This window comes from Podarcis gaigeae, assembly GCF_964106915.1.
Source record: "Podarcis gaigeae genome assembly, chromosome: 6".
NCBI classification, from domain to species: Eukaryota; Metazoa; Chordata; class Lepidosauria; order Squamata; family Lacertidae; genus Podarcis; species Podarcis gaigeae.
In genome coordinates, this window is record NC_139682.1 from 63,311,834 (window position 1) to 63,339,226 (window position 27,393).

At 42.4% G+C, this 27,393-nt stretch overlaps 1 protein-coding gene across 1 annotated transcript; it reads left to right on the forward strand.

Moving 5' to 3' along the window:
- Positions 1-3,861: 3,861 nt before the first annotated feature.
- CTH (cystathionine gamma-lyase) lies at positions 3,862-27,132 on the forward strand. The gene is made up of 12 exons (XM_083743108.1): positions 3,862-4,301; positions 8,855-8,936; positions 9,511-9,606; positions 12,559-12,668; positions 13,526-13,657; positions 16,141-16,198; positions 17,611-17,688; positions 18,660-18,812; positions 19,592-19,713; positions 21,799-21,851; positions 24,288-24,426; positions 25,898-27,132. Exons 1-12 carry the CDS (start codon positions 4,134-4,136, stop codon positions 25,922-25,924), a joined length of 1,218 nt encoding a protein of 405 aa, XP_083599234.1. The 5' UTR covers positions 3,862-4,133; the 3' UTR covers positions 25,925-27,132.
- Positions 27,133-27,393: the final 261 nt, after the last annotated feature.

The following is a 27,393-nucleotide window of genomic DNA, read 5'->3' on the forward strand; positions in this document are numbered from 1 at the left end:
GATGTTTTGGGACTACAGTTCCCATCATCCCTGACCACTGGTCCTGTTAGCAAGGGATGATGGGAGTTGTAGTCCCAAAACATCTGGAGGGCAGAGTTTGGGGGTGCCTGGTCTACACTGACTGGCAGCAGTTCTCCAGGGTTTCAGATGGGGTCTCTCCCAGCCCCGCCTAAAGATGCCAGGAATTGAACCTTGGCCCTTCTACATGCACAGGAGATAACTATACTACACAGCTATCCTGTGTACTGGTTTATGGAATCAAAGAGATGGAATCATTATGCCTGCTTTATATTTTCTTCCAGTTCTTCACCATGCTAAGAGCATAGGCCATGTCATACTTGGGGACTTAAGGGCTTCAAAGGCCTAAAGGTTTTTAGGATCATTCCAGAAAGCCAAATAACTCAACACAGATACCTAAGGATTGCCACTAAAAAAACCCCAGAAAACTCTACAGTGTTGTAAACATCAGCTTCAGCTTCAAGCATTAGCAGGAGGCAATATTTAGCTCTATGCTGCGAAAGCAACTTCTGATTTCTTGCCGACCAAGCTGCTGTTAAATGCACAGGAAGAGGCCAGAGTTCCTTTCTGGTTAGTTGACAGCCTTGCAGATGTTGAATCTCAGAGAAGTAGATTTGTTAAAAGGGTATGTTATTAATAGAATAAGAATTAATACAGCAAACAAACAAAAAAACCTAGCAGCTCTTAACTCATTTTCAATTGGAACACACCTTGAATTCAGCTCAACAATTCTGAACCCCTGCATCTTTTTTTCAGTATCAAGGTTAGATAAGTAGTAATTAATAAAAGTGCACCTAAACACGTGCATAATGCCTTTCTCTTAGCACTTAGTAACCACAGCCATTCCTAACACATCTGAGGTTAGAGGAAAGGGATTTAATATCAGAGGTTGTTGCTTAAAGACAGAAAGTTTTCCAGCACTGCTCATTGTCATTTATAAATGAAGTAGTGAGCTGGACAGCACCCTATAGAGAACAGCTTGATCATGAACAAAGCCATTTTTTAGAACAATCCTGAAGCAAACTCACCTGCTTATTCACTAAAGCTGCATCCATGTAACCAGGTCTACAGGATTTGAGTCTCTGTTTACAATGCAGTTATTGTTAATACAGTGGTACCTCGGGTTAAGTACTTAATTCGTTCCAGAGGTCCGTTCTTAACCTGAAACTGTTCTTAACCTGAAGCACCACTTTAGCTAATGGGGCCTCCTGCTGCCGCCGCGCCGCCGGAGCACGATTTCTGTTCTCATCCTGAAGCAAAGTTCTTAACCTGAAGCACTATTTCTGGGTTAGTGGAGTCTGTAACTTGAAGCATTTGTAACCTGAGGTACCACTGTAGAAACAAGCTGGCTGAATTTGCCTCATGACGACGTACTTAAATGCATGTAACTGCTTGAAAACAATGTAATCCCATTCTATCTTTTATAACTTTGTACTCCAAATGGCAAAATTGTACAGAGAAACAGCCCCACCCTAATCATGTTTACTTGGAAGTGAGTCATACTGGGGGGGGGGGGGAGTGATTCACTTCCAAGTAAGTTTGGTTAGTATAAGAGCCAAAACAATTTAAAGCACAATTCTATACATGTGTTCTTAACAGCATAAATGAGTACAGTGGGGTGTACCCCCAGGGAAGTGGGTATAAGATTGCAGTATGAAGGTTGTGTGTGTGTGTGTATGGTAAATTGTCTCTTGTCATCATCAAATGACTGGCGTGATTAGTGGTTGTGGGCATTGAACTCCCATGGTTCCTGCATTGCTGAAAGGCTCTAGAAAAGGGATGGGAAAGTTTTTTTAAAACCAAGGGTTGCATTGCCTAAACTTTCCACTCTCCTGTGTTAATATGTACATGAATCTCCTGGGTATGGGCATTCTGGGATTTGGTGTGGATTATCAGTATTATATCCGCTTCTCTTTTCCATGTGAGCCACATGAACCAATCTTGCTATGAAGCACCTTCTAAGGATCCTTAGAGTTTAGGGTTGGAAATGAACTGGCTGATGGTGAATAAACTGAAACTTGGTCCAAGCAACGAGTTTTTCTTAGATTGCAGCCCTGGAGTGGTAAAAATGTCTGTCTCAGATGGGCACAAACTGTTAACCAAAATATGGGATTTGTAGATTGGGATCCACTCATCCTTGATGGCTGGGCTAAGGCTGTGCCCAAGACCATGTTCTATCAACTTATATGCAATAATATACATGACTGCCATTTTAAGCATGCTTGTTAGTGATCCCCACCAAATTGCTAGTGGGCTTCCTATGACCCCCTGGCTGGCCACTATGACAACATAATGCTGGACTTTACAGGCCTTTTGTGTAATGCAGCGGAACTCCTCTTATGATGATTGCTAGATTCTTTACTGCCCCTGGTTCATATTCCTTTTATCAGTAGATTACTCACATGCTGATTCCTGCAGTTCAGCCTCCTGTTAAGAACACAGGAGCAGGAGAGCAATTTTCCTCCCTATCTCTTGATATTTCGAAACCTTGCTACTGGGTAGTGAGTGCCATTGAACACATTTTGGAGCTATGATTAGAGGGGAAGTCATTAGGCAATTTCCAGAGGGGTAGCCATGTTCATCTGTTGCAGCATAACCAGCCCCCCAAATAGGCTTGGATAGATCCATTGAATTCAGTGGATATGCTAGGGTTGCCATATGTCCAGAAATTTCCAGACACAGCTGGTATTCAGCCGGCTAAAGCAGTGTCTGTGTGGAAATCACTGAAATGTCCAGGAAAATCCAGATGTATGGCAAACCATGTCTGAAGTATAGATTTTGCCAAATTTCCTTAAAAGCAGCTCAAAAACTTCATTTCCCCCCAGATTTTGCAAAGAAAAAAAACAAAACAAAAAGCTCAATAACTTTTGGCAAAAAAAAAAAGTGTTCCACAACTTTTGTGTCCAGATTTTCACTTTTTGAAATACGGCAACACTAGGATATGACCAAGGTAGGTCAGTGGGTCTGCTCTAACCTACCCGGATACAACTAATATATAAGAACAAACTGATCATAGCAGAAGCTTTTGAGAACTACAGTCTACATACATACATACAAGAGTGGTGGTGGTGGCGGCTAATTGTAAGCAGTGGGCTCAGAAGCAAAGGAAATGCAGAAAAATACATGGCGAGAAAAACAGTTTATTTCCTTTGTTTTTAAGTCAAGTTTAAGAGTTAGCTACCGTCAGGCCTGGTCCCAGATTGGGGGTGAGGGGCTTAGCTGCTCCCCCGGCACTCTTCCTCGGCCACTGTGGCAGGTGCCGCTGCTACAGCCGCCAACTCCCCACCCCTTGGCACCCTGGAACCGCTTGCAGCTTGTGAACTTGATTGGTGTCGGTGGCTATTTCAAAATAGAAAATGCCAGCACTGCATTTGCCTTTTTTGGGGGGGGGGGAGACACGTGTTCAGAGAATTCAGGGAGGCAAAGGAGCCAACTCCTAGGGTCCGAGATCTCAATAAAATATTTGAGGGCAGCGGCCCCCCCCACCCCCAAAGTTGATGGGCAATGCCATTCAAATAGTGTGGGTCTTGTGATCGGTTATGGGAATGGGGCTTACCTAGCCCCCCGCCCCCCCAATCTTTTATTCAAGTGGGGGTGTGCTGCAGGGGGTGTGCTGCAGGCTGTTGTTATCTTTCGTCGAAGCTGTTTGGCTCGCTGCCGATGGCAGGCACTGCACCTTCGCCCCAGGCCCCAGCCGACGGCCCCACGCCGCCCTCTCGGCTCCCCGACCCCGAGTCCACCCCGGTCGCGGCGCGACGCGCCTCCGCCGCGCGCCAATGAGGGGCCCCGGCCGGGCCAGCGCGCGGCGGGATAGGGCTGCCCATCTCCACCCACCGCCAGGCGAGGCGACTCACTGGCCGGGCGGCTCGCCGGGGTGGAGCTTCGCCCGCCTTAAGGCAGCTGCCCCTGCCAGCCACAGGGAAGCCGGCGAGCCGCGCAGGAGAGAAAAGGCAAATCTGACCCGAGATTGCACCAGCGCTCCTCCTCGCCCTCGCCGTCGGACGTGCTCGAGCCAGCGGCATCCGCAGCAGCGACCCCAGCTCACCCCGCGGAGCCAAGAGCCCAGCGCCGCCGCTCCTCCGACACCCAGGAAGGAAGGATCACTTGCCGCCGAAATGGAGAACGCGAAGCAGAGGCACGCCGGTTTCCTGCCGCCCTTCAGGCACTTCGCCACGCAGGCCATCCACGCGGGGCAAGAGCCCGAACAATGGAAGTCCCTGGCCGTGGTGCCCCCCATCTCCCTCGCCACCACCTTCAAGCAGCAGGCGCCGGGGAAGCACAGCGTGAGTGAGGCGGATGGGGCAAGCAAGGCTTCAGAGCCGGGCAAAGGGGGGAAAGGGCAGGACTTAGAGGGAGGGGGTCCTTCTCTGTCTTCACAGAATCGTAGAATTGGAAAGGACCTCTAGGGTCATCTAGTCCAACCCCCTGCGATGCAGGAATCTTTTTGCGCCACGTGGGGCTCGAACCCAGGACCTTGAGGCCAAGAGTCCCATGCGTCTACCGACTGAGCTGTTTGCTTTAGTTAGGGGCTCTCAGAAAACAGCGCCCCCCTCCCCATCTAGTCAATCGACTCTTTCTGTCTGCTGCAAACCACACACCTTTCTGTTCTGCTCAGACGGCTCTTCAGCTTACCCATAACTCCTTTCCTTCTCGCTCAATGCGCCTAACCAAGGCTGCAGCCCAAGCTATGTTTCCTCAGGAGTTAACTCCACAGACTACAACAGGGTAAGTGAGGTTAGGATTGTAGGCAGAGGCTGCGATCCTAAGGTTTTATGGCAAGTGGTAGAAAGAGGTCTGCACAGAGGTAAATCCTGTGAGTTCAGTGGCACTTACTCTCTAGTAACTGTGTACATGATTGCAGCCTCTCTCTGTGTTCTAATTATCAAAACCACACACACACACTTTATATATCTATAGATATAGATATATCTCAAGATCCTAGCTTGCAGCTTATGAAGATTTTCAGTATATGTCTGTTACTGATTCCTACGTCAAAAAGGCTAACCCGTATTGGCTAAATTGTACATTTCATTATGATAATCCTCACTGAATTGTGAAAGTCCAGCAGAAGCACCTGTTGCCTATTTATGAGGCAAGAGGATGACATCGCCTCCTTTTTGATCATTTTGCCTTACCGCTTTGCATTTTGAGGGCCAAACAAGACAATCCTGTCTCTTGTTTTTCCGCAGAGCAACTGCAGGTGTGTGATCCTGATAAGGACTTTGGCTTGTGGGGAGGACTTTGTACCACAGCCCCGGTGAAAATTGCTCTCCTCCACCTTCCTTCAAAGCTGTTGTGCTTTGTTGCATGGTTGGCACCAGTGGCAGCTTCCCTTCCAGGGCAAAGAGCGGTTCAAGAGGGAGAGATTTTAATTGGGACGGTAATATCGGGGGTGAGGTTAACCCCAGTCCTAACCAGGCACACTCTGCTGCTAGTTTGAAACGCAAGAGACGCGTGCATTTCAGTGTGAAATTAACAGACCTAACTTTGATTCCCTTCCATCAGTTAGTCATTTCTATGCTTGGAAGGAGCTCTTTCATTAACTAAAGGCCAGCTCAGGATCCAAGCCAAAGTCTTCAGAAGTTGGCCTATGTCTTGCTATCCCAGAAAGCCAACCTAAGGTGGCTTGTACACCTGTGGAATTGATAGTGTTTGTTCACTTCGTTATTATAGAGAATCTAGAGAGCATCTTTGCATTCTAGTGTTTTCCCTATTCTATCTTTTAAAAAAAACCCATTCTGTAGCAATGCGTGTCCAAACATGTACTGGTACAGATAGTATTGTTGACACAACTGGCAGGAGAAGTGACCTGTGCTATTCCACTTGTCTGAATTACCTGTCCCACCCCTGTCTCATAAAGGTCGAAATTCTGTAATTTAGCTATTCAGAAGAGGCAGCAGTGAACTGAATAGGACTGGATTCACCCCCTTCTTTTCCATTTCCCCACCATGGTTGATGGACAGAATCTTAATCTCGTCCTTTTGGATGGTTCCTTCCTCCATTACTTTTCCACACCTTTTTTCTTAATTTGACTCCTCCAAGTACAAGTGAGCAAATGTTTAACCTTTTTAAAAACAACTTGGAATTGCTGGCAAAATAATGCACTGTCTGTTTTTGCCTTTGTCACATAGACAGACATGCTAGAATTCAAATGGGTAGTAAGTGTCATGTGGAACCTCAGATATATTTTGGCTTTATATGATTATGGAAGAGTAAGATGCTCATGTGGAGGGGGTTACAAAGGGGGGGGGGTGCGCGTGTGCAAGCAATGGAACTCCAGATAGGAAATGTGTTGCATCTGTACTATTTCAGTCACCAAATGACACTTCTGTGTATAAAGTACATACTGATTTCCTCTTTCTTTCTTTTTTTGCCCTTTGGGGTTTTATTTGCTTTCTTTCAAGCCCATTTTGTTCTTCTAGGTATGGCAAATTTGGCATGCTATTTGAAAACATTTTAAAAGCAGATCCCTGATTTAGTTTTGCCCAACACATTCAATCCATGTTGAATTTCTGGATGATCATCCTAGTTGGGTTGCAAGAAAAAGCTGACTCATTTTTAACTCTGCAGATTCTTGTGGGCAGGGCCGAACAAACTCGCCTTGCTACCCTGTCCTCTGCATGACACAAGACGATATGGAAATTGCATAAGCAAGCTGGCAGCTTTCCAGAGTATTGCATTACTCATTATGTATCTTGGGTTGAAAAAAACCTGTGTGTTTTAAAAGCAATGAAACGCCATGTTTCATAAAACCAACGAAGAGTCTCATGACATCTTAAAAGACTAAGTGGTTTATTTTAGCATAGTCTTTAATATGCTACAGAACTCTTAGTCCATTGTAGCAAAAACAGGTATTCTTCTGTATATTCAGTAAGATACTTAATACTTTACTAGTTGACGTACAAGAGTTTAGCCAGGCAGGAAAATATGTACATGGCGTTCTGTTCGGAATAATTTGTTTCACTAGAAAGCATTGTTTTCTCCCCCACTCCAAGGCTGGCCAGCTTGGATTCCTAATTTGTCATTTTCCCATATATTCAGACTTTCAAGTAATCAATTGTAAGGCAAGAAGGCACTGTAACTATAATACAGTCATACCTCTGTCTAAGAACAGTCCTTTTAACGATCAATTGGGGCAATGCAGGAAGCTGGCTGTGGTGGAAAACTCTGAAGATGATTCAGTTGCCTGTGGTTTTGGTCTGCTCTTGCAGTTCTCACCTACCTGCATTTCATGACCCTGCCAAGGAAACAAATTTGTATGAAATTCATAAGCCATTTTAGTTTTATGATTAGTGGACAGAAAAGGAGGCAATTGAACATTAAGGTCATTGGTTCTGCTCCTGCTCCTATGCTAAAGTTCTCCAGATGTTAGTCTACATATCCCATTATCAGCTAGAGGTGATGGAAGTTGGAATCCCAACAACATCTGGAGTTCCTCATCCTTGCTCCAAAGAGAATGGATCTGCTTGGCTTGTGTGATAACCTGGAAGACAAACTGCTTCTCTAGCGGTTTCACGTCTGCCGCATTTAGAAAGCTTCCCCTTACTCCCGTCTTGGCCCTGAGCTCCATATATCTGGATTATCCCCCCTTCCAGTCACATAACTCTGACTTGCAGTCTAGGTCTTGTTTCAGTTCCCCATTCCAAGACCTCCTGTCCACTCTAGGAACACGGAAAGCTGCCTTCTACTGGGTCAGTCTGTCTAGCTCAATTTTGCCTACCCTGACTGGCAAGCTCTCTGGGATTTCAGACAGAGACCATTCCCAGCCTATGCTGGAAATCAAAACTTGGACATTTGTGCAATGCAAAGTCCAAGGCTACAGTTATTATAGCATTAATTGCAGGGCATGCAAGGTGCCTTATGAAACACAGGAGATGCAGCCTTGGGCCTTGTTTTTGCATCAAGGTGTGTTTTCTGCATCCTCTTCCTCCTGTATCCTCATCCTTCTCCTTTCTCTGGTCCCTCCGCCCCCCCCCCCCCCCATTTTATACCTGCAACAGAATTGTACTAGGAATGTGTGCTTTTTGAAATAAATCCTCCATTAGCTCTGCTAATGTTCCGAAGTGCAAACATTTCAAATGAGCCTTGCCATGGGAAATGCAGGTCTTATAAATTGTCAGACTGTCACGGGCTGCTTCCACAACCTGTCTTTGAGCCAAATGATTGTTTGATTTTGCTTTCATCCCAGCTGTCTGCCAACAGTATGGAAATTTCTTCCAGGAGAAAACTCAAGTGGCTGCCATAGGAAGCCTAGCTGCAAAGGAGGATTGTGGGCTTCTGTACCTTTAGTTGTTGTTTAGAACTGTTAAAGGTGCAGGAGCCCTGGGACTTGCGACTTGACTGTGTTGAAACAGTAGATTGCAAGATTTAATCTGTTTTCATGAGTTTCATATAACATGTTGTTGTTTTTTCAAGGAAGATGGTAATAAAGGCAAATGGAAGGAAATATATGGAAACATTTTCAGGATTTCACAAGAAAAAAATCTAAGAGGCCACTTTCTTTCTCTTTTGAATTGACTTGTCCTCCTTTGGTGCATAGATTCCAAGCATCAAGATTTTTTCACCTTGTACTGTCAATTCCACTGCAACATATCTTCCAACCTCATCCTTGAAGATCATTTTGGGACTGAATTTCTCTTTAACATAAATCACAACGCAACTTTTTTTAACCTTATCTGAAGAAATAAATTCCTGGCCTAATTTTGTATTTTGCAGAATTTTCCTGTGGGTTCTTATTGCAGGTGCACATTATAAATAATTTGATCTCTAATAATTTGATCAACTATTGATGTATATTTACCTTTTTATTTTATTTTATTTTTGTTCTCTTTCATAGGGCTTTGAATATAGCCGTTGTGGAAATCCAACCCGTGATTCCATGGAAAAGGCTGTGGCAGCACTGGATGGTGCCAAGTATTGTAAGCTGTCAATATTTTCATTACAAAAAAATGATGTTTGTCTTTGGCTAACAGTACACATAAGGTGCAACAGTAGTGTCTTGGAAAAGAGACAAAAAGGGAAGCTATTGGTTTTTGGTTAGCTCTGATTCTGGTATCATGCTATGCAACAACGCAGCTATATCTTTGTATTTTATCTATTTCATCAAACCTGGATAAATTACTTTTGGCCACATTATTAAGGCATTTCCTAATCCACATTTTCAGGCGTGGAATGCTTGGAGTTTGACACGGCTCATAACATAAATGTCCACAATCATCTCCATAATTTAGTGGGTTTTTTCTAGATTCTTGGAATTATGGGTAAATTTAATGGATCTAGTTAAAATTGTTGTTACCTATTGTGTCAAAGCCCCATATCTAATCCACACACACACACACACACACACACACACATTAAGGTATTCACAGTAAGCTCTCCTTTGAAAGCGACTTAAGTGTTCAGAGACACATACCTGCCACAAAGCTAAAATATATTGAAGAATTCATTTGTTCACTTGTCAGATGTTCTTTGTTTATTTCTTTTCCCCGTTAGGTTTATCCTATGCGTCTGGGTTAGCAGCTACGGTGAACATTGCACACTTGCTGAAGGCAGGAGATACTGTTGTTTGCACAGACGATGTCTATGGGGGTGAGTGCTGTACTTGCATATGGTATGGCAGGTCTTAACTGTCCTAGATGTAATCTCAGGGTTGTAATCCAGAAGCGTTTCAAAGATCATTAACCTGAGCCTGCACACTTAGGTCTTTCACTTCAGCACTGAGGATGGCTTGAAAGTCAGCAGTTATAACAGGTCAGACACCACAGGTGTGACTTATTATCTTAATTAATACTTCTTAGACAGAGCCAGTTGACACATCCGGCAGTGAGGCACTAACTGGTGTTCACACATTTGTGATTTAGCCCTCAGTCACATGCCAAATAAAACTTCCATTATGGACCCATCATAAGCCTTGCTACTGTTTCCTGGGCATAATAATAGTTTTATTCCTGGGCATAATAATAGCACTAACTAGTCCTCTGTTGCACATGGATTTGATGCACCTATCCTGCCCTTGAAATTAATAGATTTTTGTGCTCTTTCTTTAGTTTTCCAAAATCTTTAGATTGGTTTTCTTTCACGCAATACGTTGGTTCATCATTAGTTGATCTGAACTTGCTAAGAAGCTTTTTGCTTTTTTAAAAACACTTTAAAAAAATTCAAACCTATGCCCTATTGGATTTTATTTTCTACATTGTCCATTTCGCAAAGTATGGCTTGCACCATCCTTTCCCAAACTAGTACCCTTCATATGTTTTTTGGACTGCAGTTCCCATCATCCCTGACCATTGCCAGTGCTGGCTGGGGCTGATGGGAACTGGAGTCCAAAATATCTAGAAGCCACCAAGTTGGGTTTGGCCGACTTTAGATGCTATTGTAGCATACAACCCTGAATCTGTCTCTCTTCCTTCAGCTCCCAGTACAGTGGTACCTCGCAAGATGAAATTAATTTGTTCTGCGAGTTTTTTCGTCTTGCAAATTTTTCGTCTTGCGAAGCATGGATCCACCCTGGTATTAACGGTTTTAAGAAAAAGGAAACAAACTCGCAAGACGTTTTCGTCTTGCGAAGCAAGCCCATAGGGAAATTCGTCTTGCGAAGCAACTCAAAAAACGAAAAACTCTTTCATCTTGCGAGTTTTTCGTCTTACGAGGCATTCGTCTTGCGAGGTACCACTGTACCAGGTTCCTTGACTTCCACCTGATGCGGAGTTCTCAACCCCAGTTGTCCTGAGACACAGTGGGCTACATTACACTTTCTAGATGTTGTCCCATGTAGCTGTGTCCAGGAATTGGATCAGCTCTAGCGAGTTGCCTACCATTATTTGCATTATGAGTTATAAACCACTGATAATTACTGTTTTTCACCTAAGACAGTGTTTTCTCTTTGAAATAAAGTGATGTCACTGATGTGTGTTAGGATAATGTGAATAATGCTTTAATGTGGCTAAGGTAAAGGTAAAGGAACCCCTGACCATTAGGTCCGGGTCATGTGGCCAGCATGACTAAAGCTGCTTCTGGCGAACCAGAGCAGCACACAGAAACGCCATTTACCTTCCTGCCGGAGCGGTGCCTATTTATCTACTTGCACTTTTATGGGCTTTCAAACTGCTAGGTGGGCAGGAGCAGGGACAGAGTAACAGGAGCTCACCCCGTCACAGGGATTTGAACCACCGACCTTCTGCTCGGCAAGCCCTAGGCTCAGTGGTTGTCACGAGGTTTTCCTCTGCTGAACTTTAACACATACTTTTGGACTAACTGGAGGGGGGCCAGGAAGATGGTGCTGGGTCAAGTCTCAACTGAGTCTCTGTTGCATGAGTAGGAGCTCTAATGATCAAATTACCCTGATAAAAATGCTCAACCTATGAAAATATCTGCCAACTTTTATCAGTAAAAGACTCCGGGAGCTGTTGGGTGGACTTTTAAACCTCCCCTCCCTTTCAAAGCTACTGAAATCAACTTTGAACCACCTCCCTTGAAAAGCCCATAAAGCTGTGGGCTGGATAAAATAGCCCTATTTATTTCCGAGTACGAAGATGGTACTTACAAGGCACATACTCTTTAAAAAACAAATACCTCGTAGGCAATAAATAGGAGTTGCAGACATTTACTGTATGATTTCACTGGGTGAAAGGTGGAAATTCCTTACCCAGAATCTCTGTGCTGTTGACTGTGCAGCTACTGGTGCATCAGCTTTCTGGGAGGACAGCCAAAGATAGCTTTAGGGGTAAGCAAAACAGGTATCCATTTACCATAACTAAAAGCGAGGGGTAATCTAGGAATGATTCTCCTTGTGACTGGGCCTCTCACATAGCAGTACGAGCAGAGAAACATGTTTTCCACAAAAGCGGAAGAGGGCATGGCTAGATCAACACCATCAGCCAAATATTTCCTTCTGTCATTTGATATCTGTGATTGTGCCAGTTTTATTCCTAGGAGCAATTAGAAGTCAAATAGGGTAGGATTGAAGTCTAGCGTGATAACAGGAAGGGGGATTTATGGAACCTCTACCACTTCGAAATTATCTGTTAAGCAAATTTGTTAGCTTGGGAAACAAATATTCTTTCTAGGAATACTTAATGAAATCTAGAAGACAGGCAAAGTAGAGAAGCCGACATTCTCTGTTTAGACCAGTGTGGCTTGATAAAAGGATTCCATCCACATTTGTTATGTTTACTGAACTTTCAGAAAAGAAGAGGTGTGTGTTGCAACCCTGAGCATTTCACCAAGGAATTGATCCTAGCAAGATTTATTTCTTGATTGATTGGATGAAGAGGCCACCTTAGAACAGAAAACGCTATTTACACATCTATTTTGAGACCAAAAGGCAGGCTGCGGACATATTAATAACAAAAATATTTCGGATTGGGCTGCAAATCTGCTTACCTTGGAAGTGAGACCCCTGGAAACCAGTGGGGCTTGCTGTCAATGCTACTCTGAACACAACTGTCGTTAAATGTCCTACCTTGTGTTGCTCCTTTCTTTGTTCTGGTTTCCATTGCTTTCACCTTTAATTAATTAAATGTGGCTCTTTTCAAATCCTAGGTACCAATAGGTATTTCCGGAGTATAGCATCAGAGATGGGCCTGAAAACTATTTTTGTTGACTGCACCAAACTGGAAAACCTCAAGGCTGCAATTACACCAGAGACCAAGGTAACAGAGGAATGCTCATAAAACAGTGTTTTCAACATGCCTGGGTGGCTTTATTATATCAAGCCTCCTCGGTTTACAAGGGCCTGGGAGTGACTGCAGATGCATAGGAGAGGGAAATATTAAAGTGATAATACTACAGATCACTTATATACTGACAGTGTTGGAGCAAACTCTTCTTTGCTTTAAGAGGCAAACACAACTGTATATCATGTAGCTGTCACTCCTGATCTCTGGCAAGTGCCTGGTGGGCATTTGCCAATGTAAGCAGGAATGGTGTAAGTAATATGAAGATTATTTTTTGAAAACATTATTGGGTATGATAGAAATTGGAGCAGGATCGCTTGGATCTTGTCTATCCCCTCATGACAGCTTGGGTGATTGCCATTGGAATTCATTTGATGAACAAAACATGCATGATTGGATCCTCAATTCTGGCAACAACAAGATGGTCATTGGATACAACCCAGGGAGTTTTCTGGGTTGGTTCCAGACACTTGAGGCTAGTACAGCTCACATCCAAATGGTTGCAGGTGAAATTGAAAAGCAGGTTTGATGCCCAGGATTTAAAGTCTGGCAGTTATTTCCATGGAGCCAATTGCGATTAATCAATATGGAATAGTGAATGTGCCACAACAACAGAAAAATCTGTTCTGTGGTGGGGTGGGGTGGGGTGCACACACGCATGGGTGTGTAAGCAAAAGACAAGCTCAGATTCTAACATATGTGATAGCCTTTCCGTTCAGTGTTTCCTTGAAACATAGAAGAGAAAGGCAAGTTATTGGTGATATTCACAAAATAATATACACTTCTGTATCATTTCATAACTTTTACTGACTGTCTGTCTTCTCAATAAACAGCTTGTCTGGATTGAAACTCCCTCAAATCCAACGCTGAAAGTTGTTGATATTCAAGGTTGTGCTGACATTGTCCATAAGCGTAAAGGCGTTATTCTTGCAGTAGACAATACTTTCATGTCTGCATATTTCCAGGTAAGCTGATTTCCCAGTGCAGTCCCAGTGCTTCATGCATATAGTAATTTTTTCCTTCTCAGAAACGGTGTCACAGGAGGGAACTAGCAGTGATGAACACTTCTGTGTTAAAGTGGTGCTGAATTTTGGATATGTGGTTGACTTTTCCAGGGTGTGTAGGCATTTAATGGCTCTTCCACATAACATGAAACAGCATGAGACCACATTTTCTGGCATGTAAACCTGCTCAACAGGGGACATAAAGTTAATCTGGTAGATAGAGGGATATGTTTCTTGTTTTCTAGAGCAAGCTGCAGCATAGTTCTGTGCATGTTTACTCAGATGTAAGCCCCACTGTGTTCAGTGAGATTTACACCCAAGCAGATGTATTTTGCTTTCCCTTGTCACTGATCTGGTAAGACGATGTGTGGATGGTGGGGTGGAAATTCCGTAATTTTATGTGGAGTATTGGCTTTTTATTGATGATCCACTGATCTTTCGTTTCTTTAATGGAATAACATATTTTTCCTGTTCTTAGTAGATGAATACTCCTTTCAAAGCGATAAACTAATTATATATTTTATCTGTTAATACAGATAAATAGCTAACCTTCAAGGGACTCCAGTTAGGCTTACATGGTTCTCTGCCTCTCCTTGTTTGCTTCACAACAACCCCGTGAATTAGCTTAGTAAGAGACTGTGGTTAGACCTGAGTGCACTTAGTAGCTAAGTGGGGATTTTAAACCTGGTTTTCCAGGTCCTAGCCAAGAACTCTAACCACAACACCACACTAGCAGCTCTTGAAGTTATCTTCAAATTAGCCATGTGCTGGAGTTCTTGTCTCCCATCAGTATCAGATCTCCCTCCCCCTCTTGCTGTATATAAGAATCTATTGAGGAAGTGAAGGTGTCCAGTTACCAGCCTAGCTAACATTTCTTCTGTGGCTATACTGAGAGGAGCTGCATTGCACTGGTAACTCTGTAGTGTTATATGGCAGGTATTAATAAGTAATGGCTTTAGCAATTCAATGGCCCCAGAGTTGCTGTGTCAACAACTAGACCTGTGGTGTGGAAGATTCAACATACTGGGCCAACTGCATAGTGAAATGCTGGAGACTGCTGCCATGCACACTGCAAGGACTCCACAGCACAAAGAGAAAATGTTTCAGCTCACTAACTTCAAAAGCAACAGAAAGGTCATTGCTAGTACAAGTTCATGCAGTGTTTCTGTTACTGGTTTTGAGAAGTTGCAAAGCGTTCCTAGTTCAACAAGTATTGGACTAACATGTTCCTTTTGAAATTTAATTTATACCTTGTACATGAAGTCCAGCAACCACGGCCAAAAGATAAATAAAACAACAATAACCTAGATATTGACCTAGCCATCTAACCATATATTTTAGCACCACTAATGTAAAGCCACTAATAACACAAAATTATCCACAAGAAAGGAGAAACTGGTATGATAGAGTAAGAGAGAGAAAACGTTATCGATTTAAGAAAAAAATGAAGCAAACATCTCTTTGATTCATTAACTTAACAGTAATGCTCATGCTGGTTTTTTAAACAGTTGCATATGGTTGCACGTGATTGTGTACTTTTAATTCCAATTCATGCCAATACATGCACCATATTTCTGTGAAGGTACCAACCATCTGTCTTCCTTCCCTTACCTAAGTTAATGAACCTGGTCATACACAGGACGCCCCAAATTCCTGATAGCCGTTGAAAACCTATTTGTATTTTCAGGCCTGCTTCCAGGTTGGTTGAGGGCCTCAGGGTTGGAAGGGCCCCTTGAGCTGCATTAGAGGCAATGACACTTACTTCTGAGTAAGCATGCTCAGGAATTGCACCGGGAAGAAAGAAAATACAGGGTTTAACTATGAAGGCGCAGAGTCTGTAATTTAGTAACCTGTTTGAAAACAGGAAGAGCTGTCATGGTTAATAATAATAAAGCTACACTGAGACAGTGCTTGGGGAAAATACAAGGGTGGTAAAATTGAAGGCCTTTATTCCATGGAATTAGAAGCCTGATGGTGACGTGGGTCTATAATCTAGCCCCATTCTCCTTTACTAATCCTCTATGACCAAACATTCCAAATAGATTAGCTGACATAATAGAGAGAAACATTGTCCAATTGTCCAATTTCCAGTGTGCCAGAAGCAGAGGATAGAAAAGAAGAGATGCTATGACAGTTACATTATTTCTTGGGGAAGAATGCAATATTATTATTGTTATTATTTATTATTAATTTAGGTTAGACCCTAATGGTTGGCTAAAACCAGTTGTTCCACATTCATTCCCTATGAGAATTAGGGCAAAGAAAGAAAGAATACTCGCAAGAAGATACTTTAGCATTAGTCATCTTGTTTAAGAAACCCATATCCAGTTATGTAGTTCCCAATGAACAGGGATATGCAGTGTAAAATTCCTACAGCTTCTGTTTACAGATAATAAAGCAGTACTTTTTAATTCTGAATTCATGTGTTTATTTTGTTGTTTCAGCGTCCTTTATCTTTAGGAGCAGACATCTGTATGTACTCAGCAACCAAGTACATGAATGGTAAGCGCCTGAGTGTTGTTGCAGAAAACTTCCATGTTATATTGATATTTACCAATCCGACATTACAAACCGTCAAGGCTACCAGACCTAAAAGGCATTCTGTTGTTTTTTTCTACTTTCAAGTTTTTATTTTCTTCATGCCACTTTGAGGGGGGTGGGAAGGTTGATTTACAGTAGTGCCCATAATGCATCTGCCCATCTTCTAAACACAGTAGATGTACACAATGGTTATTGTCTAGACTGGTTTCTCTTCTGAGGACTTCGTTTGATATTAGTTTAACAACTCCACAAGGCAAATTGTATTGAATATATACTTGCTCAACAAGGAGCTCTTTCGTTTGAAGTCTTTCTGCATTTTCTTTTTTCTTCTTCAATTTTTTTTTATTTTCAAAACAACACAAACAAACAAACATACATACATCCTATTTAAATCTTGGTAACATTATTAAGTGACTTCCTCGTATCCCCTTGGTTGAATTTCATTATATATCATTTTAACATTTTTTCCAAAATCGATTTTCTCAAAAAATTAACTTGATCACTTAACATCTTTCATTCTTTCTAATTTGACTTTAAACATCATAAATCTTATCCTTACATATTTGAATCCTAAGCCTGTCTATTATTTGCAAGCTTTTCCAATTAAGTTATCTTAACATATTTAATTAAATAATCTTTAAATATCATCTATTCTTCCTGGTACTCCTCCTCCTTCTGGTCACGGACTCTTCCAGTCAGGTGACTGGTGAAGTCTTTCTGCATTTTCATTCTTGCCCCGGGGTAGAAAATCTTCCTCAAATGTTTGAAAAACTCATTGTGTCCAACTAAAAATTGCACTGTACAGGTCTGAAAGGAATCGTTTTGAGGTGCTGAGGGGCTTTGCCACTGAGCATTAGGGTCCTATCTGGTGCAGGCCTCTTTCCAAAGTACTCGCCATCAAGGTTGCAAAGGCAGCAGAGGGATAATCAGTTTTTGGCTTCAAAATAAGCCACTCAAGGAAGATGGTACTACTAAGAAGAAATGCCCTCTCAAGAAAAGGCTGCCTGGAACCCTCACCTCTGCCATTTAGGTTTCAGAAAAAGGCATTTCCTCACTTTTAAGAACGAACTGCTAATGTAAGCAATTTAAAGCTTGGGCCATTTTCATTTGAATGGGCTGTTGTTTTTTAGTTTCTTTTTTGTGTTTGCTTTATTGTTTTTTATCATTTAAAAGGTGCTGTAGTTTCTAACCATGTGGTTAAATGCCTAGTGGGCATAGATCTATGTTGACATGAAGGCTATAAATTGGGTATAATTAATTACACAGGAAGCACGTAGAATGAAAGCAGAGGAAACAGCTACAATTTTATGTCTGACTTCTCTACTTAAAGAGGGCTAATTTGCCATTTTCCTTCTGCCTCCTTGTTTCTTCAGGTCACAGTGATGTTGTAATGGGACTGGTTTCTGTCAATGACGATAATCTCCATGAGAGACTCAGATTTTTACAATATTGTGAGTACACAAAAAGATGTGATGAATGCAGGTTTCTGATACCTGCCTACTTCAGAACTGTATTTCTGCGGTAGTCATTTGTTTTACGCACGTTTATCTGACTTATTGTCAAAAAGCCTCCCACAAAAAAAAGATTTTGTACAGCCTTTTTTACCACCCCACTTTCCTTGGGAGCAAAGAGATTCATTCTGACACCATAAACCAGTTGGCTCTCATGGGAAATTTGAAATTGCAGTGCTGAAGTCATGTTTCAGGCCTTACTAAGGCCTTCAGTGGCCATACATGAATTAAGACTGAGATGGTGTGTTTCCTCACTTGAGGCCTCTGACTAAAATCTACGGCTTGAGCTGGAACAGTTGGTGCCTGAGATACAAATGGTGCTGCTGTCTAGTCCATTATCTATCAGGCCTGCCCAAGCCTGAAGGTTCATGCTTCCTGTTAAATGGAGGGCCTGTAGTTATATATCACTCAATGTAGTGGATAGATTGTTTAATTTGGGCCCTGGAAATCTAGATCAAAATCTTGAAGCTCACTGGATACCTCTCAATTTAACCTTTCTCAGAGTTGCTGTAAGGATGCATACATTACCTCAAGGGCCTTGGAAAAGCAATGTGATAAAAAAATATAATATTGTTTCCTTCTTTGCCTGGAGAGGATTCAAAGACCTAAATTAAAAACCACATCATTTTGCTAGGCTATGTCTCAGATCCTGAATTTGAGGTTCCTGTTTTAAAACTCAGAAGCCTTAATAGCTGCAATGCCACCTGAATGCTATATTTTAACTTTTTGATTAAAACTCTGTTGGGGTTTGGGTTTCTGTTCTGAACATATGTCTATACTTTGATGAGCCAGCAGTATTGTCTTGCTGAATTCCTCCTTATACTTTTCCCCAATGGTGCTGAAAAGCCTATTCAGCAATAAAGCCATTAGCAAAGAGGGTTATCTCTGTGTTTGTTTTTTCCCTTTTCCAGCTCTTGGAGCAGTTCCATCACCTTTTGACTGCTACCTTTGCAACCGGGGTTTAAAGACATTGCAAATCCGCATGAAACAACATTTCCACAATGCGCTGACGATTGCCAAATACCTTGAGTCAGATCCAAGAGTTGAGAAAGTCCTCTTCCCTGGTAAGTTGGCTTTGCAGAACCTGGCAGGGGATATAAGCTCTTGCAAAAAAGTGCCGCTGGCTGTAATTGGAGCGAGGAGAGAAGCAAAAGAATCTGCATTACTAAGTGGACTCTTCCAGCCCAGTAACCCTGAAGACTCAAATGACTGATAAAGGGTGGAAACAATAAGTGCTTGTGAATGACTTGTTCCATATCTGCCTAGGGCACAGTTTGTTATTTGAATTTCCCTGCCATGCTCTCACTTTCTTCCTCTCTCACATATGTTCACAATCTTTACATGGTTCAATTGGCTTATTTCTTTACACACACTCATCCCAGGCAAGCCATTCAAAATCCTAGTCTTCTCATGCATTATCCTTTCGTAAAGCTTAAACACATGTAGAAGATGGAGAGATATTGAACTGTAGGCCCAGCCCCTGATGATGTGTCCCTTGCAGCTCCCACGACCTCTGTGGACACCTTGAAAGGGGTGGCAGTTGTCCCTTGGAATATGTAGTCATCATGGGATCAGGGGTTGTAATAGCAGGTCCTTGCTCCACCTTATGGAAGTGAACCTTGCAAAGAGACTTGTGTAATGCTGTTTATATAACTTTTGTAACCACAATTCTTTTATTTTTGACAAACAGCATTTTCAAACTTAACTTGCTTTGAACCATAGCAATGATCAAAGTACATTTTATGCCTTGGACTAGCGACTTCATATTTTAATAGATTGTGTGTGTTTGAAAGTAACAATAACCTAAATCTGGATGCTCTGAATAATGCATAACTCGTTTCAGGATTGCCGTCACACCCGCAGTACGAGCTGATGCAACGCCAGTGCACAGGCTGCCCAGGAATGATCTCCTTTTACATTAAAGGAAACCTTGAAAATGCCTCCACATTTCTCAAAAACTTAAAGGTAAGAAAGAGGCCTGATTTGCATTGCTTTTGAAAGAGGAACGCTCCCCGCCCCTCCCTTGTCAGGATATGGATGCTGTAAAAGAAGCAATATGCTTCTTCCCTTAAAGCATCTCCACCCCCATCGTTCTACCCAGACACTGAGGTCCAGCACCGAAGGCCTTCTGGCGGTTCCCTCACTGCAAGAAGCCAAGTTACAGGGAACCAGGCAGAGGGCCTTCTCGGTAGTGGCACCCGCCCTGCGGAACGCCCTCCCACCAGATGTCAAAGAGAACAACTACCAGACTTTTAGAAGACATCTGAAGGCAGCCCTGTTTAGGGAAGCTTTTAATGTTTGATGTATTACAGTATTTTAATATTTTTTTGGAAGCCGCCCAGAGTGGCTGGGGAAGCCCAGCCAGATGGGCGGGGTATAAATAATAAATTATTATTATTATTATTATTATTATTATTATTATTATTATTATTGGAAGCTTTAAAGGACGGGCTGTCCCCAAATGTAAATAACCAACCTTGTTATGCAAAGTGGCACTAATGACAGGGAAGGAAAATGAGTATTTTAGAAATGATGTGTTCATTTGGGCAACTGCTGCTTGCCTAAGATATCACGTAGTGCCACCCAGGGCCAGCCAACTCTCCTGTCTGGAATTCTGGAAGCAGGGGAGCCCTTGCTTATGTAACACTGGCCTGGTGTTTTGAAATGCCTGGCATTAGTGCTGAGTCCTCAGAAGACGCTTGTCAAATCAATGCCTCATCCGCATGTATCACTGGAAAAGTATGCTGCTGCAAAGACTGCTGTGCAGTCATTTCTTCTGAATTTCTGCCAGCGGCGTATCGTTCATCTTGGCTTGCGCCCGCTGGCTGCGAACAGGCATACTTTGGTTTCACCAAAAGTTGGCACCTAAATTAACAACAACGAATGAGCCAAGAGCTTTACTGTACTTCAACAACAACTGAAGATATAAACATCCCACAAACTAGGGCTGGCTAACTTTCCCCTCCCTGCTCATAAAATGATCAATCTGATGACCAGGGAGGGGGCGCAGTTTGTATCCCCATCAGGCACCGAGCTGGGCAGATAGGTTTAAATTATTACCCTGCAGTGCTATGTCTAATTAATACCTTTTTGCCACTTCTACAAAAATTATTGGGGTCTTGCTGAGGAGGGCAGATTGGGCACCCCAAACCAGGAGGTAGCCACGCAGTCCATAAACAACTAACAGGAAAGTCCTAATCCACCATCTGGGGGCAGGTGGTAATATGTTTATCACAGTCATTTACCCCCATATTGCTTTAATTCTATCCCTGGCTGCTATAAACCAACCAAGCAAGAGGAGAATCATATATCACTCCCAGAAAATGCTCAAACACAGGTTTTTGGAGAGTCTCTAGGGAACATAAATTTCACAGAAGTTCCTGAGAATGCCTGTTGTTCCCCTGATTTATTTATTTATTTATTTATATTTGTTCCTAGGTGGAAAACCTGAAAAGCTTTTCCTGGCCTGTATCTGAGATTGCCATGGCAAAAAGAGACAAATGTGGTCTCTGGTGCTGATGGGAGTTGTAGTCACCAGCTTGGCCAAGGCTGCTTATGCAATTACTATTAGTTAACTAGCGGGTAGGGAGTTGTGCTCACCCCCTTTGGAATCTGGGAGCTCAGGGGCCCATAGGATTTAATAGGGCAGGGCTGCTGAATACAGTGCTGCCTTCTCTTCTTGCCATCCTTCCACAGGGCAGCAATTCAGTGCAGGCTTGGCAGCTACAGTCTCTTTCCCATGCCCTAGTACAGGCTTGCGGGAGAAGCCATATTTTGCCACAAAGATCTCCATGTCATGCAGAAAGGAAGGCACATTCTGGCACCTGCCATTGGCCAGGGGACGAAGGCCGCTAGGAAGCTGCTGTCCTTCGCTCCCAGGAACAAGTTTGCTTCTTCTCCTCTCAGCCCCAGCTGACTAGAGAGCTGACAGCAGCAGACTCTGGCCTTATTTGTAAAGGGACCGAGTTTCAAGTGAAAAGTTGAATGAATGAATTAATGAATTAATGAATGCTGGAATATAATGCTCTGTATTCTTCTTCTCTGTTTTAGCTTTTTACGCTGGCTGAAAGTCTAGGAGGATATGAAAGCCTGGCAGAGCATCCGTAAGTGAAGTTAATCTGAAATCTCTGTTGGAATCAACTATATCCTTATTTTATTTTAAATCTGTCTAATACTTAATACGATTCAAACTAACGAACACAATAATAATTTGGCCACAATGGCCAAATACTGTACTTTATCCCACCTTTCTTTCAGTGAAGGGAGATTTATTTTATGTAGTAAATAAACATTACTTATGAATTCTTTATCTGTAGGGCTGATCCTACAATGTAGTTGAAAACAAAAAGTTTTGTTAAGGTTAAATTTAAGGTTAGGTTAAACTTAATTTTAAAGGCCTAAAATTTGTTCGTGAATAAATTATATTCCTCCCAGTATCTTTTAGCCACCAAGCATTACTGACATAAGCTATAGTCGTCTTGTTTCTCTTTTTTGCGCTCCCAAAAGGTGGATAACTAATTTTAATTTTACCTTATTTATTTTTACTGCCATCATATCATCTTGCCCTCATCTTTTGTTGTTGTTGTCGTTGTTGCCTATAAAATATCCTGCTAGCAAATTTGTCCTTTGAATATACTAAAACCAGTGAGAATTCTTATTACCTTGGAGAATGGCAGTATTTTACTACAGTCAACAAGATAATTACATGGGAAGTATTTTTAAATTTCTTTTGCTATTTTAAAGTCCTTATTAGTGTCCAATTTCAAGCCATCTGCCACTAATATATAATAATATATCTGTCCCAGATCCTTAACCAGTTAGATGTTAAATCATCTTGGCATGAACAGTTCTACTGTTTTTATTCCTCCATAATATGCACTGTTGCGGTACTCTAATCAATGCTTTCTCAAATGATGAACTGGCAATCTGCTGTTTTAAGCTGTGTACAGAGGAGGGCATGCTTGGTACAGGAAACTCTGCTGAAGAGCATATGACTTTGTAAAAGTGTGTATTTTAACGATAGACATGGTACAGATTGGAAGCGTCACTTTATCACTTCTAAATTACTGCACCTTTCAAATTACAGGAGTTTGGTGCTAGCATTTCTCTGCCTCTTAGGAAGATTTATAGCCAGGAAAAATGACAAGGGTAGTGAACACAATCTTTTTCCTGGGTGTCATCTTGTGGCCATATTGAACCCTCTGGTTAACAAGATTGGCCTGTCCAAATTGGATAGAATCACTGCAGGTTCTGCTGCCACTGTAGATATAATTGTACGTTTTAATTTTGGAAGTCCCTGTGAGACCTAGATGTGATGGAAAACAAGGTATATTTAAAAAATAAATAAAGATAAAGTAACACTGCAAGCTGGACATAGCTAGGTCCAAATCTCTAGGCAGGGCTTCTCATTTATCAGGGAAATCCACATTTATTTCTGGGTCTTTCTAGACCACCACAAAAGCCAATAAGATGCCACACAGAGGAGCGGCAAAGGTTCCACCTCTCTGCTGACAAGACACACCAGTAACTTTTAGGGTCTCAGTAGGATTGAATATGTTTACTGTTGTCCTTGGAAGCTTTCTTGCTGCGTTCTGTCCAAATGTAACTTTTCCTGTCCAGGGCTGAGCTCTGGGGAAAGCTGAGCTTTGCTAAACAAGAACTTTATGGCAGAAGGATGAAATTGCTTCTGAAAGCAAGTGTATGGTATCAGTTGACTAACCATCATTACCTCCACCCCCAATAATGTTGCCAAGAAAACACCCCAGCATAATAATAATAATAATAATTAATAAATTTATTATTTATATCCCGCCCATCTGACTGGGTTTCCCTAGCCACTCTGGCCGGCTCCCAACAGAATATAATAATAAAAAAGCAATAAAACATTACAAACTTCCCTAAGCTGATGTCTTCCAAATGTCAGATAGTTCTTTATTTCCTTGACATCTGATGGGAGGGCGTTCCACAGGGCAGGCGCCACTACCGAGAAGGCCCTCTGCCTAGTTTCCTGACTGCCATCTAGAAAACTGCTTGCTACTAGCATAGCAGTTCCCCAGCCTTCAGGAAGGTGTCACTATCCCAGAGCACTTGACATGGATTTGAGGCCGTAGTCTAGCATGATCTTAGCGTTCACTTGATGAGGATCAGAGATCTGTCTCTTAAAGAGAATACATTGGCATTTTGCCCATGGGTTGATAGCTGCCTCTCTGCTGCCTCTGTGCAATTCTTTTTAACTGTTGCATCTGGAATGACAGACCAACTCTCCAACATTACTGGGTTGCACCAGCCAATCTGGGCAGCTTCCAACATATATAAAAACACAGTAAAACTGTAAAAAAAAAACTTCCTTATTCAGGATTGTTTGGGAGTCAGATATTTCCATACCCTCCAACATTTCTGCAGTGAAAATAGATATATCCTAAGGAAAAGCAGGACATTCTGGGATCAAATCAGAAACCATGATGGCGTCTCTAAATCAGGTACATCCCTGGAAAACAGGGACACTTGGAGGGTCTGACAGACTATCTGTTCTTGTTTAGTGCCATCATGACTCATGCCTCAGTCCCAAAGGCAGACAGAGAAGTCCTTGGGATCTCGGATACGTTAATCCGCATGTCTGTCGGTCTAGAAGACTCGGAAGACTTGTTAGAAGATCTGGACCAAGCTTTGAAGGCCGCGGTAAGTTATTTCAGTTACGGAGAAATGTAGGGGTATGTTTTTGCTTTTTAGCTCCCCACATTGCTTTAGAAGTCAATAGTAATTCTGATGAACCCTCAAGTTACATTTGTCAGATAACTTGACAGAACACAGCTGGTAGCGAGAAGTGAAATGTTTTTGCAGTAAGCTCCTGTACTATTTCTTACTATACATACTATATAGGTCCATGATTACTGAGCAGGCTAGCGGAGAATATTGGTGAGGTGTTGGGGCCAGGTCCCTGCCCCCCTCCATGCCATGCACACATGCCAATTTATATTCCCACGTAGCCCATACACTCCTATAAATACACATAAAGGTAAAGTAAAGGGACCCCTGACCATTAGGTCCAGTCGTGGCCGACTCTGCGGTTGCGGCGCTCATCTTGCTTTATTGGCCGAGGGAGCCGGCGTACAGCTTCTGGGTCATGTGGCCAGCATGACTAAGCCACTTCTGGTAAACTACAGCAGCTCATGGAAACGCCGTTTACCTTCCCGCTGGAGCGGTACCTATATATCTACTTGCACTTTGACGTGCTTTCAAACTGCTAGGTTGGCAGGAGCAGGGACCGAGCAATGGGAGCTCACCCCGTCGCGGGGATTCGAACCGCCAACCTTCTGATCGGCAAGTCCTAGGTTCTGTGGTTTAACCCACAGCGCCATCCATGTCCCCATAAATACACAAATACACATACAGGCATACTATTCCAGGGGCTACCAGCCTTCTGAGGCCAGCAGGCCCATTTTGAATTTGGGTTTAACCCAAAATGTCTGCCACGGGGGCCATGATATAATGGCAGATGCGTTGAAAAGGACAGCAGACGAAGCACAACCACAAAGAGGTGTGGGTATGCAGATGGGGGCTGGGGAGGCATCTACATCAGTCACCACTGCACCTACTTCCAGAGGGGAGCTCTTTTGCACTTCTGTTCTGCTCAGAATCTGAGGAATGTGGGTGTCCAGTCCTGGAAGTCAATGAAATTTGGTCATGTTTAAGGGGGCACCCTCAGTGTAAGAGAGACTGAGCCAGTGCAAACAAGGAACTGAGCAGGAAGAGCAAATTGTCTCTAGTACAATTGTGGATTTCTGAGGGGATATTTATTAGACCTGTTGCAGGTGCCATAGGACTCATGCCTACCAAGCATGAGAACTTGACAAAAAGGGATTACCAGAGTGATAATGGCACTGAAGATTAGCTTTAGGCTAAATGATTGACAAAAAGCATGCTGAATTTTGCTGACAACTACAGTCTTTTGCAAAGGGACCAAGATGCGTTTGTCTGCTGACTTCCTCCTTTTTCTGCCAGATTCTTTTCCCTTTAACATAGCAGAAAAAGGCAGCTGGGAGTTTGGATGAGTAGCATAGTGTGTTCCAATATGAATCTGATCTGCAATTAAGTTGAGTCATTTAAAGAACAATAGTGATAAAATTTCACTTGCTTTCTCTTGCCACAGATTCCCGATTACAGAATTTATAACTAGGAGTCTTGACATCACATTTAATTCCTGCACACCTGTAATACAAATGAACTGGATGATCAGCTGCTCATGAACTTCCATTGGATTAGATTTCCTGCTGAAAATGAAAAAGTTGATTTTTTGACGCCCGGAAAGGAAGCGTAGAATACTTGTTGACTCCACAACCCCCTTTCCCCCCCCCCAGAAGTGTCTTCCGAAGTCATTTCCTCATTGTCTGGTTCCTTTGATTTAAAAACAAAAAGAAAGCCATATTTCTTGACAGCAGTAGTTCCCAGGTGACCGTGGTCCACACTCAGGAAGATTGTGCCCAATCACACATATTTATATTTAAATATAAATATATTTAAATTAGTGTGGCATAATAGCTAAAAGACTGTGCTGTAAATCAGGAAGTCCCTGGTCTGAATCTTGCCTTAGGGTAGGGTTACCAGACGTCCCCGGTTCCTGGGGACTGTCCCTGGATTTGCAAATCTGTTCCCAGGAAACATGGCAGCCTCAGCAGCCCAGAGCCAGCCTGGTAGCACAGTTGGCTCTGGCTGGCTTCAGGAGCTGCTCGCTGCCATGGTGCCCACCATTTTTCCTCGCTGAAAGTCCCCATATGATGTATCTTGTGTGCAACAGTTTTTAAAAACTGTGCATTTATGTTTCACAGGGTGCAAAAATAGGGCTTTGCACCTTTATACAATATCCATGTGTGCTTGGGCCCAGGGTCTTTTGCCTCACCATCCCCACTACTGACTCCCTGTTGCTACTCAGCTTCAAAAAAAAAATAAGTGTCCCCAGATTCATTGAAAAAAAAATCTGGTAACCATACCTTAGGGAAGCCAGTCTCTCTCAGCCTCAGTTTCCCCCCATCCACAATACTGGGTTATTGTAGGGATCACAACTAGCTAATGTTTATGAAGTGCTCTGAAGTCTTGAAATGGCTATGCCAATATTATTATACTTGATTATTTTGATAGAAAATTGCCATTATGCCAGCATACTTGGTTGTTTCTTGTCACTGTTATACATGCTGCTGATTTATTTTATTGTTTTTAAATGTTAATAACCGACTTGGAAAAAAGACTGCTGCATATACCAAGTGTGGATTTTAGATTGGTTCCCACTGTTTTTCTCCTGTGCAATATTGGAAAATGAAGCAAAAAAATCAATTGCATGGCACCCTATGCATTAGGTTTTTATCTAAAATAAATAAATATTGAATTTGCTTTGGTTTCTGCTTTTAATTTCTGTTAATATAGATCTAATCAAACTCTACAATCCTATGATTCCATAACCAACTTTTAGTTACATTTTTGTGGTTCTTGTTTTTTTACATTCAAGATTTTTTTCCATAAAAGACACAAATTTCATCATCATTTGCACTGTTTTATCAGTTTTATAAAGTTTAATTATTGCTTGGGTTGGGCCCATTTCTCTGAAGAAAATAATAGGAGGAATGCTTGGTTTAAAGCTCAATATTATACAGT

Excerpts from the sequence above, each read along its gene's own strand:
- CTH (XM_083743108.1), top strand. The coding sequence starts at position 4,134 with ATGGAGAACGCGAAGCAGAGGCACGCCGGTTTCCTGCCGCCCTTCAGG. Across the intron at positions 4,302-8,854 it reads AGGCGCCGGGGAAGCACAGC|GGCTTTGAATATAGCCGTTG; the intron begins GTGAGTGAGGCG and ends TCTCTTTCATAG. Across the intron at positions 24,427-25,897 it reads ACCAAGCTTTGAAGGCCGCG|ATTCCCGATTACAGAATTTA; the intron begins GTAAGTTATTTC and ends CTCTTGCCACAG.